Source organism: Carcharodon carcharias, chromosome 1, assembly GCF_017639515.1.
Source record: "Carcharodon carcharias isolate sCarCar2 chromosome 1, sCarCar2.pri, whole genome shotgun sequence".
NCBI lineage: Eukaryota > Metazoa > Chordata > Chondrichthyes > Lamniformes > Lamnidae > Carcharodon > Carcharodon carcharias.
Window position 1 is genome coordinate 236,631,592 of NC_054467.1, and position 14,179 is coordinate 236,645,770.

The following is a 14,179-nucleotide window of genomic DNA, read 5'->3' on the forward strand; positions in this document are numbered from 1 at the left end:
AAAGAACAATGTCTTTACTTTGCCTTAATAGTTACCAGTTCAACCTGTTTCTGATCCGTTCGCTATGCAGTGACTTGGATATAAATGAGATGATGTATATTTTAAATGACTACACAAATGAACAGTTTTCTATAAGGATAGAGAGCAGTATTGAAAGCTCTATTGTAGCAGCTTAGTTTCATTAACAAAAGCAGAAGGTGCTGTTAACACTCAAGTGGCATCACTGGAGAGAGAAACAGAGTGTACAAAGTCTTTGTCAGAACTGAAAGCTATTACAGATGAACAATAGTCAGTGAAAAGGAAAGTGGATCAGGAAGCAAAACAATTCACAATTGCACATTTGACACTGCTGCCATGACATCTTACATCTTTCAGCCCTTATCACAACTCCTCTTGTTTGTGGGACCTTGTAGTGTGCAATTTGACTGTCACATTTCTAATAGTAACACATCAACTGCACTTCAAAAAGTGCTACTGGCTGTAAAGTGCTTTGGGAAATCCCAAGGTTGTCAAAGGCACTATATAAATGCAAGTTTTAACATCCTTACCAAACAAAATCTATCAACCTCAGTCTTTTCAATTCTCCCAGCATCTGCAGCCACTAAGCTGTAAGCTGTGACCCTGTTTGTAGCACTCTCGTCTCTGCACCAGAATATTGTCGGTTCAAGCCCCACTCCAGAAACTTGAACCACAGAATCCACACTGACGCCAAAGGAGTGCTGCACTATGAGAAGTGGCGTCTTTCAGTTGAGAGTGTAAATGGAGATGCCATCTTCCTTCTCAGGTGGACGTAAGAGCTCCTATGACAATGTTTCAAGAAGGGCAAGAGAGTTCTTCCTGATACCCTGGCCAATATTCATGCCTCAACCAACATCATTAAGATAAATTGAGCACATTGTTATCTGTGGGAACTTGCTGTGTGCAACTTGACTGTCATTTCCTACATTACAACAGTGACTGCAAGTCAGAAAGTATGTCGTTATAGGTAAAGTCCCTTTGGGGTGGCCTGGGGTTGTGAAAGGCACTATGTAATTGGAGGCTGTTCTAGACTTCTACTTCCTTTTGTGTGAATTCTCACTTCTTCATGTTCTAAGATTTGCCCTCTTGTTCTTGATTCCTCCAGCAAAGGAGAGAGTTTCTGGGTATCTACCATATTGAATGCCTTTATCATTTTAAGTGCCTCAGGATCTGCAACATGAGATAGTTACCTAACTGTCAAAAGGGCAACTTTCTGCTCATCAATAATTGGTCTGCAAGGACCATGGTGATCTGAATACAGCATCTATGTTTTCTTAATTTCCAGTGGCCTTTCCCAGTGGAGATGATGCACTGTATTCACATGGGACATCTTTTCATACACTGGCGCCTGCGCTTTTCCTTCCTTTCTGCGTTTTTGTGTTATATGGTTGCATTCTTGCAACAAGTGGGTAACTCAACACTGTGGAAGTACATATCTCGATTGATGTACTGCATATTCAAACAAACCCATTAAGTATTCATGTTCCAATAATTATAGGTTAGTTTCAAGACCATTTATACCCACCATTTTATTGATTCCTGATTTCCCCAAACCTATACAGTCTTTGATTATGACTGGAATGTTACTGATTCCTTCACCACCACAGTGTCAGCTCAAATTGGGAATAAAATAAAATGGCTAACACACAAATACTATCAGGGGACTGTAGGACCCCTACCGGGTAGTCCATTTACCAACTTGAGAAAGGCAGTCAAATGCGTAACTAACTGCTTAGCTAGTGTGTGAGAACCTGCCTTCCCTCTTGCTTGGTGTGACTTCATGTCAGTGAGGAAGTACCAGGCCTCCTCCTTATTTAATCTTTCCCAGATCAAGACTGTGCCTGTGAAAAGAATCATTGGCACGAATATAGGAGCTTCACTACGTTGTATCATTCCTCTGGTGCGTTGGTGCTCTAAATAGCAGGTGGTATGGGCTAACAGCATGGAATGAGAATGAGCCATTTGATCCATCAGGGTCCATTCCTTCCACAGACTTCCACAATTTAACCTGTCTCGGACTTCAGCCCTGTGTATTTCATCTCTTGAGAAAAGACTTTGCAAACTTTCTCGCTGCCCCAATTATATCTAGTCCTACATTAATCACCCTTGACTAGTTGCTTTTCTTGGCATGACATTGAATCCAGCAGCTCAAGAATCATGTTCCACACAGCACTCAGTCATCTCGAGTTGCCCTGATCATGGGCCCATTTCCCTAACCATATGGTCGGTCACTTCGGAGCTGAGTTTTTTTAAAGGTGTTAATCAGCCCAGCGTTAGCTGCTTTATTTGGAAGTGCATTTCATATACTCATTGCTCTTCAGAGGCAAAAGCATTACTTCAAATCTAATTTTTCTCTGGAGTTAGGGGATTTTTTTTTATCCTTGTGCCATTTGGATCTGTGGTTATGGCAAAAATGCCTGAAAAAGTGGATTTTTGTACCGGAGCAGAGATAGTTAATGATAAATTTAATAATCGTTTTCGAAATCGTGAATGGTCCTCTGATGATAAATTATCTAATTTTGCTGTTTAACAAGGGACTTTAGAATCAGTGTTGTTTCTCGAGGAATGATGGGGAAGTTAAAGGTTTTTTTTCCTCACAAAGTGGGTAATTGCACCTTGAGAGGAATGAGCACAGTATGATAAGATCTAGTTCTAATTAGAAATGAAGAAGAGGGTCTAGGAGGAGTTATAATGAAACGGCTAAAGGAGAATATGAGAAAATAAGACAGAGCAGGTTAAGGATGGAAAAGAGAGTACAGGAAAAATCGCAAAACATCAAAAGGAATAGTATATAATATATATTATATAGATTTAATTAGTTAAAAGAAATGAATTAAAAGTGAATTCCAACCCTGTGAGGCGATGAGCTCATCCTTGATTTTAATCACTCGATCATTGGTGGCCCATGTTCTATCTGCCTAAGCCTAAACTCTGGAATTCCCTGCTTAAACATCCTCGCCTCTCTACTCCTATCTCCTCTTTTAAGACACTCTTTAAAACCTATCTCTTTGACCAAGCTTTTGATCACCTGACTTAATATCTCCTTTAAGTGGCTCAGCGTCAAGTTTTAGTTGCTAATGTGTACCTTAAGTTGGTTCCAGTAGTAAGAGATCCTATGTGACTCTGTAATTGTTGAGCTCAGAGCAGCCATTGCATTAACGAGTGGCATGGGTGTTAAAGTACGACACAACTGCAAGTTGTTGTTGTTGAAGTGGTTGTGAGGGAGATGAACTTGACGAGAAGAAGACAGGACTAGGGCACCAACAGGATATACCCTGGGATCCTGTGGGTGGTGAGGCCCTGGTAGTTATATTTGAGGGTTCTACTGAGTGTGGATGTGTGCCAGAGAACTGATGTATATCTATTTTTAAAAGACGGAGACAGTCACTCTTGATAATTTGAGATCAGTTAACATAACACCTTTGGTAGCAAATTAGTGATACAAAGAAATTAGAACTGGTCACAGGGAATGATCCCAGTGCCAGGCTGGTTAGGCGAGAGGCATACCTGATGTTGTGCCTTGGGCCTAATTTAAACGTGACCAGTGAATTCAAGGTGGGCCTCACCAGACACTCACTGGTGAATTGGCAATGGACTTCAGACAGCTGTGTGGCTGACAGTGGTGCTCGGGTGATCGGGAATAGGGAGGTGACCAGGTGGACACAGGTCATCAGGATGCCGGAGATGATCAGGAAGGGAGATGATTGGGAGGAGAAGGCGACTGGTTGGAGGCCAAGCACATGCCAGCAATAACCTTTGGCACTCCTCCTTTCAGCTCCAAAGAACATACCATTTTGGTGGCCGCCCCCAGTGGCCTCTTTAAGGCACCATCAGTTTTCATGGGTGACCTGTTTTGCAAAGAAGGCCTAAAGCTGATGTTTGGCCCTCTGAATCACAAACGTAAAGGTCTAATGGTTGTTTCAGGCACTTGCCCAAACGCCTATTTTTCTGCCTGTATGGTGCACTTCTGGCGTACAATGCGCACGTGCCAGAAGGACGCCATTTTGAACAACTTGGTGACCATTTTGTGCCTGTAAAATGAGCACGGCAGCATCCAGTTTCTAGGCCTATGTCCTTCAATAAGCAGAAAATTGCTACCTATCAAGATAGCTTGAAATAGGCAGTGCAAATTTCAAAATGGACGTTTGATAAACATCATAGAACGTGTTGAAAATCATAAACAGATGAAGTAGATATAAGCAGATGTTTCCATAGGTTGACAGGTCTGGAATAAGGGGCAACAGATACCAGGTTAAGTGTAGGAAATTTAGAGCAGCGAGTTGGAGAAACATTTTTACACAAAGCTGTGAGGCTGTGGGATTCACTTCTGGGCCTAGTGACATAAGTTATGTCAACATTTAAAATTAATTTGGATAGGTGGATGAAGAGGAAAGGCATGTGGGAACAGAGTGAGTAAATGTGATTAGGTCTATGTGCTTGCATGGAGGGGAAGCATTGACATGGACTGGTGGTGCTGAATTGTTTGTTTCCCTGTTGGAACTCCTGTGCATAACATGGAATACTTTACTACAACATGCCATTGAGGCAGAGTCCATAACATCTATTAAGATAGAATTGAAAAAGAATATAGGAAGGATATGGAGAAAGCTTAATCAGCTGAGGTAAAGTTATAACATAAGACAGCTAGACAGCTTCCTTCCAAGTTGCAGTCGCTATAGTTCTATGTCTCCACTTATAGTCCAAATTGAAGAGATGATAACTAGGGACCGGAGTAATGTCAGTTTAAGAAGTGAGCCTAAAGTTTCTAGTTCACTGCTTTGTGTTTCAGGATCAGCGCAATGAGCATTGCAACATGCAATGTGATAGGCACATCCATTGGGGTGGGGCTCATGAAGTAATTTGTTTAAAATCAAACAGAGCAATTTCACGCTGAGGAAGGTGGAATGAGCACCTGTTATTTGCGTGCAGAGAGCAAATTCAGTGGGGAGACAAGAACTGGAGAGGAAAATGTGACTGCTGAATGATGTAATTGCTCTTAAAGCAGATGCTTTGAAAAATCCCACAAGAAATTTAAGAAACAAAACCCTGATGTTTTATTCCAAATAGAAACATTACACATGCATACAGTGCACAGTGGAAAAGTTTCCATCAATCTACTGACTTTTAATGTTTGTTGATGATCTTTCGATTGTCAAGTGTATTTGAACAGTTGAGAGTACGTGACAGCACAGTGTGCTATGACACTACTAGTTTGTCAACCTGAAGCAACTTAACTGATGAATTCTGTGTTCACAATGTCGCTTTCTAAAATAAGGTGGGTCTTCTAGAGCTGCACAGTTCTCCATTTCAAGAAGTTTCTCTCAGTTCAAAATTTCTTACATTTAGAGTTTCAACTGTGGCTCAGTTAATAGCACACTGGCCTCTGAATCACAAGGGGTCCTGGGCTCAAGCTCCACTCCAGGGTTTGACCACAAAAATCAAGGCTGACATTGCTGAACATTTAGTCTTTTGGGTGAGACATGAAACTGAAGCCCCATCTACCTGCCCGGGTGGATGCAGAGGATCCCGTGGTACTATTTTTTAAAAGGGCAGGAAAGTTTTATACCTGGTATCCTGACCAATACTTAACCCTCAATCATAAAAACACAAGAAATAGAAGCTGGAGAAGACCATATAACCCATCGAGGCTGCTGTGCCATTCAGTAAGATCATGGTTGATATTGGGCTTCAATTCCATTTTCCTTTCACTTCCCATATTCCTTGATTCCCTGAGAGGCCTAAAATTTGTCTATTTCAGCCTTAAATGTATTCAATGATGGAGCATCCACAACCCTGTGGGGTAGAGAATTCCAAAGATTCACAACCCTTTGAGTGAAGTGACTTCTCCTCATCTCAGTCCTAATTGATTGGCCTCCTATCCTGAAACTGTGATCCTTTGCTCTGGATTCCCCAGCCATGGGAAACAACCTCTCAGTAAATACCCTGTCAAGCATTTTCGTAACCTTTATTCTTTCATGGGATGTGGACATTGCTGGCAAAGCTAGCATTTGTTGCTCATCCCTAATTGCCCTTTAGCTGCATGGCTTGCTGGGCCATTGAAGAGGGCAGTTAAGAGTCATTCACATTGCCATGGGTGTGGAGTCAGCTGTAGGCCAGACCAGGTAAGGATGGCAGATTTCCTTCCCATTAGTGAACCAATAATCGATGACAGTTTCATGGTCACCATCACTGAGACTAGCTTTATATTCCAGATTTATTAAATGAATTTATATTCCAGCAGCTGCCGTGGTGGGATTTGGACCCATGTCTCCAGCGCATTAGCTTGGAGACACTTGCGATACCAGCAACACTACCACTATGCCAACGTAGAGTCATGGAGTTATACAGCACAGAAACAGGCCCTTCGGCCCATCATGCCTGTGCCAGCCATCAAGCACCCATCTGTTTTAATCTAATTTTCCAGCACTTGGCCCGTAGCCCTATGTGCTGTTGCATTTCAAGTGCTCGTCTAAATACTTAGTAAATGTCCCTGCCTCTACCATCCCCTCAGGCAGTGTGTTCCAGATTCCAACCACCCTCTGAGTGAAAAAAAATTTCCTCAAATCCCCTCTAAATCTCCTGCCCCTTACCTTAAATCTACACCCCCTGGTTATTGACACCTCTACTAAGGGGAAAAGCTTCCTCCTATCTACCCTATCCATGCCCCTCATAATTTTTGTATACCTCTATCAGGTTTCCCCTCAGCCTTCTCTGCTCTAAGGAAAACAACCTTAACCTATCCAGTCTCTCTTTATAGCTGAAACGCTCCAGCCCAGGCAACATCCTGGTGAATCTCCTCTGCACTTTCTCCAGTGCAATCACATCCTCCTTGTAGTGTGGCGACCAGAACTACACATAGTACTCCAGCTGTGGCTTAACTAGTGTTTTATACAGTTCCAACATAACCTCCCAGATCTTGTATTCTATGCCTTGGCTAATAAAGGCAAGTATTCTATATGCCTTCTTAACCACCTTATCTACCTGTACTGCTGCCTTCAGGGATCTATGGACATGTACACCAAGGTCCCTCTGATCCTCTGTACTCGCTAGGGTCCTACCATTCATTGTGTATTCCCTTGCTATGTTAGTCCTCCCAAAATGCATCACCTCACACTCCTCAGGATTAAGTTCCATTTGCCACCGCTCTGCCCATCTTACCAGCCCATCTATATCGTACTGTAATCTAAGGCATTCCTCCTCACTATTTACAGCACTACCAATTTTCATGTCATCAGCAAACTCACTGATCATACCTCCCACATTTACGTCTAAATCATTAATGTAAACTACAAACAGCAAGGGTCTCAGCACTGATCACTGCGGTACACCACTTATCACAGGCTTCCAATTGCAAAATCAACCTTTGACCATCACCCTCTGACTCCTGCCACTAAGCCAGTTTTGGATCCAATTTGCCAAATTGTCCTGGGTCCCATGGGCTCTTACCTTCTTGACCAGTCTCCCATGTGGGACCTTGTCAAAAGCCTTAATGAAGTCCATGTAGACTACATCAACTGCATTACCCTCACCTCATCTACACAACTAGCCACCTCCTCTCAAAATTCAATCAAATTTGTTAGATATGATCTCCCCCTGACAAAGCCATGCTGACTATCCCTGATTAATCCCTGCCTCTCCAAGTGGAGGTTAATCCTGTCCCTAAGAATTTTTTCCAATAGTTTCCCTACCACTGATGTTAGACTCACTGGCCTGGAATTACCTGGTTTATCCCTAAAACCCTTCTTGAATAATGATACCACATTCGCTGTCCTCCAGTCCTCTGGCACTTCTCCTGTGGCCAGAGAGGATTTGAAAATTCGTGTCAGAGCCCCTGTAATCTCCTCCCTTGCCTCACGTAGCAGCCTGGGATACATCTCATCTGGGCCTGGGGATTTATCCACTTTTAAGCCTGCTAAAACCACCTCCCTGTTGGCCTTAATATACTTATAAAATGCCTTGGGATTTTCCTTTATCTTGCCTGCTAGTGTTTTTTCATGCCCCCTCTTTGCTCTCCCAATTACTTTTTTAAGTACCCCCCTACACTTTCTATACTCCCCTAGGGCTTGCACTGTTTTCAGTCCTCTGTATCTGCCATGAGCCTCCTTTTTTTCCCCTTATCCACTCCTCTATATCCCATAACATCCAGGGTTCCCTGGACTTGTCAGTCCTACCCTTCACCTTTACGGGAACATGTTGGCCCTGAACTCTCACTATTTCCTTTTTGAATGACTCCCAATGGCCTGATGTCGACTTTCCTATGAGTAGCTGCTCCCAGTCCACTTTGGCCAGATCCTGTCTTATCATATTGAAATCAGCCTTCTCCCAATTCAGCACCTTTATTTCTGGTCCATCCTTGTCCTTTTCCATAACTACCTTAAATCTTACAGGGTTATGGTCACTATTCCTGAAATGCTCCCCCACTGACACTTCTACCATGTGCCCAGCTTCATTCCCTAAGATTAGGTCATGTACCACCCCTTCTCTTGTAGGACTTTCTACAAAAAGCTCCCTTGGATGCAATTTTAAGAATTCTGCCCCCTCTAAGCCTTTGCCAATTAATATTGGGGAAGTTGCAATCCCTGACTATTATTACCCCATTATTTTTACACTTCTGAGATTTGCTTATATATCTGCCTTCTAACTCCCCCTGACTGTTTGGAGGCCTATAGTATACTCCCAACAAAGTGATTGCCCCTTTATGTTTTTCAGTTCTACTCATATGGCCTCATTTGAGTCCATATGTTGCTCACTTCTAAGATACCATCCCTCCTTACTGCAGTAATTGACTCCTTGATCAATAGTGCAATGCCACCTCCTCTTTTACACCCTCCTCTGTCACGCCTGAAGATTCTATAGCCTGGAATATTGAGCTGCTAGTCCTGCCCTTCTCTCAGCCAGGACTAGCAGCTCAATATCACATTCCAATGTGTTAATCAACACCCTCAATTCATCTAGATAAAAACAAAAAAACTGCGGATGCTGGAAATCCAAAACAAAAACAGAATTACCTGGAAAAACTCAGCAGGTCTGGCAGCATCGGCGGAGAAGAAAAGAGTTGACGTTTCGAGTCCTCATGTTCTGTCGAAGGGTCATGAGGACTCGAAACGTCAACTCTTTTCTTCTCCGCCGATGCTGCCAGACCTGCTGAGTTTTTCCAGGTAATTCTGTTTTTGTTTTGCCCTCAATTCATCTGCCTCACTTATAAGGCTCCTTGTGTTAAAATAGATGCAATCCAGCCTTGTATTATTCCCTTGTGCCTCAACAGGTCTATATTTGTTCTGCCTTCCAGACTGGCTTAGTTTCTCTTCTATATTTGGCTGTGCATCACCCCTGACTGTACCTCCACCTTGTATTCCACCCCCTGCCAAATTAGTTTAAACTACCATCCACCTCCCCAACAGCACTGGCAAACCTCCCCGCAAGGATGTTGGTCCTGTTCCGGTTCAGATGCAACCTGTCCGACTTGTACAGGCCCCACCTTTGCCAGAAACACACCCAGTGATCCACGAAACTAAAGCCCTCCCTCCTGCACCATCTCTTCAGCCATGCATTCATCCTCTCCATCCTCCTATTCCTATACTCAGTAGCACGTGGTACAGGGAGTAATCCAGAGATTACAACATTTGAGGTCCTGCTTTTTAATCTGCTACCTCGGTCCCTAAATTCTTGTTGCAGGACCTCATCCCTCTTTCTGCCTGTGTTGTTGGTACCAATGTGAACCATGACCTCTGACTGTTAGCCCTCCCCCTTCAGAATGCGCTGCAGCCGTTCTGTGACATCCTTGACCCTGGCACCAGGGAGGCAACACACCATCCTGGAGTCACGTCTACGGCCGCAGAAGCACCTGTCTGCACCCCTCACTATTGAGTCTCCTACCACTATTGCTCTTGGACTCTTACCCCTCCCCCCTTGTGCAGCTGAGCCTCCCACAGTGCTGTGAACTTGGCTCTGGCTGCACTCTCCAGAGGAACCTTCACCCTCACCGTTTTCCAACACAGATATACGGGCACCAAGTGAGGTGCGCTTTGGGGCTTTCCTGACTACCTGCCTGCCTCCCTTCTTCTGACCGCTAGTCACCCATTCCCTCTCTGCACTTCCTTAAGCAGCGGAGTGATCGCATCTAAAAATGTGATATCCACGTAACCCTCAGCCTCCCGAATGCTCCGCTGTGTCTCCAGCTGACGCTCAACTTCTGAAACCTGTTGCTCGAGCTGGTCAAGCCAGTGGCACTTCCTGCACATGTGGTCACCCAAATTGCAAGGAGTGTAAGAATTCCCACATGCTGCAGGCCGTACAACGCACGGGACTGAGCTCCCTTGCCATACTTTTTGTTTGTTTTTAATTAAAATACTATTTCCTTAAATTTAAGCCCCGCTCTGCTCACTGAAGTCTTGCTCTTTACAGCCCAGCTCTGCTCCCTGAAGTCACGCTCTTTACAGCTCCGCTCTGCTTGTTTCCCCCTGAATGTTTCAATGAGATCACCTCTCATTCTTCTAAACTCCAGAGTGTATAGGCTCCATTTACTCAGCCTGTCATCATAGGACAGCAGTATCACCCCAGGAATCAATCTAGTGAACCTTTGTATCACTGCCTCCAATGCAAGTATATCCTTCCTTTAAAATGAGACCGAAACTGTACGCAGTACTCCAGCCGTGGTCTCATCAAAACCCTGTACAATTGGAGCAAGATTTCTTTGTACCTGCACTCCAATCCCCCTTGTGTGTGCGTGTTTTTCAGGTTTGGCCCTGCCTGTAGTGACTTTCCAAAAATGTTGACACTGATTGAATAACTTTCAAATAAAAGATGACCATTTGAGGAAAGTAAGGCCGAATGGCCAACTCCTACTCCTGCTCCTAGTTTCTATGTTTCTATATACCATTGGACCATTAGCACTAGTAAAACTGTCCACCAGTATTTGTTGCCTCCTTCAGGTGAAGAGGGGTATAGGAAGAAAGTCAAAGACTTATCAAAATTCATGAACCCCCCCCCCCCCCCCCCGCCAGAATCAGTCCACTTTTTGTTTCAATTTATAAAAACAATAATTACATCTTGAAGAAAGGAGGACAAAGAGGCAAATTAATAGGAATTAGTGAACATCCTCAAACAATCATTCAACCACTAATGAAAACTTCACCTTTTTACCCAATGAGGGATGAACTGGATCCATAATTCACCGTTTCTTGGAGCTGGCATAGAATCAGCTGCCAATGTGCTTGGTTAATGCCTAAATACCATGTGCCAGCTGGAACAAGGCTATATCAACAACAACAACTTGCATTTATAAAGCTCCTTTAACATAGTGAAGCATCACAAGGCACTTCACAGGACTGCAATCAGACCAATGGTGACAGCAAGCTAAAGAAGGAGACTTTTGGACAGATGACTAAAAGCTTGGTCAAAGGGTAATTTTTAAAGAGCCCTTAAAGCAAGTGAGAGTGGTGGAGGTGCCCAGATGTATTGGGAGGGAATTGAAAATACTGCCCTTTATGCCTGTAAAGCCAATGTTACAGTAGCTTTACAGACAGCAGTCAACATTAGGGCCCAGATTTTCGCTCGCTGGTCGGGTGCATGGAGAGGGGAGAGCTCCCTGCCCTGCGAACCCAATCTTTAAAACTGGCCACCCACAGTTGGGGTTTTTGTTCAGCAGGGTGGCCTGGATTAGACATCGGGCGCCTGGAATGAGTGTGATGGTTGCTGGATGTGGAGGCAGGCTGAGTAGAAGGCCTGCCTCTCTGCCCCAGCACTTTGTTTAATTCGTTACCCAGAATTCACAGCCTTTCTGGAGGAAGAGCATCCTAAATTTTTGCCACCCTTTTGTGTGAAAAAGTGATTCCTGATTTCCTGCCTGGAATATACAAAGGGCTAAGTGGTGGCCTCAAGTACCTAAAAAAAACAATTGGTTCCTGAGTATTGTTGGCAGGTTGGCTGCTGAGAGGATGTTGCCCCTTGAGGGGGTGTCTAGAACAATGGGGCAGAGTTTTAAAATAAGAGGCCTCCCATTTAACACTGATTGAGAAGAATTTGTTTCTCTCTTGAGTGTTGTTAGTCTGTGGAATTCTCTTCCCCAGAGAGCAATGGAGGCTGGGTCATTGAATGTTTTCAAGCCTGAGTTAGATTTTTTATCAGTAAGGGAATCAAGGGTCATGAGGGTGCAGACAGGAAAGTGGAGTTGAGGCCACAATCAGATCAGCCATGATCTTATAGAGTGGCAGAGCAGACTCAAAGGGCTGAATGGCCTACTCCTACTCCTAATTCTTGGTAGGGCCATTGTAAAGCTCCCAGCTGGCCTATTATGTTCCTGAGTGGCACAAGTTGTGGTGGGCCTTCCCGAAAAGAGATGATGTGGGGCTGTCACCAAGCTCTCTAGTCAGCAACCGAGACCCCACCCCCATCGCCTCCACAAGATTCTACCCCTAGCGTGGAAGTGTACATCATTATGCAACTATATCTCTTTCCCACCCATCTGTTTTAAGATGCGAAACTGGAAAAAATTCTCCTGGTGCTTCTAGTTTCAGCCATGACAAACCAGGAAACACCTAGTTTCCATCCCAGGTCTAAGTTGAATCTATTCCACCCTTTGTTAGTAACTCACTACTCTTCTGTTTTACCAGGGAGAAAAAAGAACCCACTTTGGATATCCATAGCTTTAGCCTCATCTTTTAAAAAGAATCTGCTAAGCCATTCATCCAAAAGGTTTGTTAAATCATCTACTGTTCTTGTGATGGCGGGCACTCACCTCTTTCTCTTCACCTTTCAGTGCCGCTGACTGATTTCCCTCCATTGCTCCTGAGACATCATGGCAAAGCTTCAAATGCTTTCAGCAACCAGTGAACCCGGTTACCACGGCTGTGAGGCATACCCCGCGTTCTCCCCCCGATCCGCTGACCCAGGCTACTCCCAGGGCACTATGGGAAGCGTTGGGAGTGGTGTCGCCAATGAACAGGAATTTGCAATGAAAAGCGTTAACAGCAACAACCGAGCAGGCCACGCCCAGAACAGCAGTCGACAGCACGAAGGGCTGAGGAACGGGTACACTTCCCGGGAATTCTCGAAGCACTTCTCGACTGATGACAAATGCTTCAAGCCTGAGAAAATGTCCAATTCGTTATACATTAATGGGGACCGGACAGGCGATAGAACTAAAACTGACGTAACTAACAATAATGAGAGGAACATACCTCCACAGTGCAGAGAGTCAAGCAACCCCCCGAAGATTCTGCCTGTATCTGGCAAATTAGAACAGGTAATAATGCAGGGTGAGACCTGACTAGTATGAGAGAAAGTAGAGTAGCACAGCAACTCAGAACAAAAGATGCAGTAGTCCATCGGAGTCGATACACCACCACCCCAAAATGAATTAGAAGCATTAATCCAGTCCAGCACATTTTCCAAGCCCACACAGGACTTGGTGAGTAATGGGCATCAGGAAAATTTTCACCTCAGCCCACCCGCCTCAAGAGAATGTGCCTGCAAAGACAAAATCTTCGTTGCCAGGTGGGGGCGGGTGCAGACTGGAGTTGGGCTGGGAAAGAGGTCAGAGGCCACCATTGGGGCTGCCCCTGGATGCCTGGGCTCTCAGCCAAGAGTACATAATGAGGCTTAGCTGAGAGCCCAGAAATCCATTATCCTTGTTGGAACACCTGAGGCCCAGAGAAAACATTGCTTGATTGACAGCTCTGGCTCATTGAACTCAGAGTAAATTTCAAAATGTTTACTTACACAAGGTTAAGTGGTTTCAAGTCTTGCTGTTTCTGTTATTGATAAGATTCTGGATGATTGATACCTTTATTGCCTTGAAGTGAAATGACTTTTTTCTTAACATAGTGAAAAGGAATGAATAAATGACTTTTTTGAAAGTTTTTTTTAATACATATTACTGTCACAATAGGGTTCATTGATTCTACCGAGATTGTGGTTCACTGCACATGGAAGTGCCATAGTCTGGTATAGGGGGTATGGGTGGAGGAACATTGGGTGCCATTGGAGGTATGAGGGTTCTTTGGAGGTGGATGGAGTGCCATAGCTTGGCATAGGGAGCATGAGGAGGATCTTTCGAACTCACTTTTGTTTTGGCATGGCTGATGGCAAATGCCAAGCTGCCCAAATCCCAGAGGGAAACTTGAAGCAGCTGTTAAAATGTTTTTTGCAATTTGTATAGTAT

General features: G+C 44.2%; 1 protein-coding gene across 4 annotated transcripts in view; it reads left to right on the forward strand.

The window, feature by feature from the left end:
* Positions 1-14,179, forward strand: part of LOC121285277 (leucine zipper putative tumor suppressor 3-like) — a 56,819-nt gene that overhangs the window by 16,373 nt on the left and 26,267 nt on the right. For all 4 annotated transcript variants that reach the window (XM_041201913.1, XM_041201815.1, XM_041201847.1 and 1 more), the window contains exon 2: positions 12,776-13,261. In XM_041201913.1, the coding sequence (XP_041057847.1) occupies positions 12,815-13,261 (447 nt within the window). In that variant the 5' untranslated portion in view covers positions 12,776-12,814. The remainder of the gene's footprint in view (positions 1-12,775; positions 13,262-14,179) is intronic.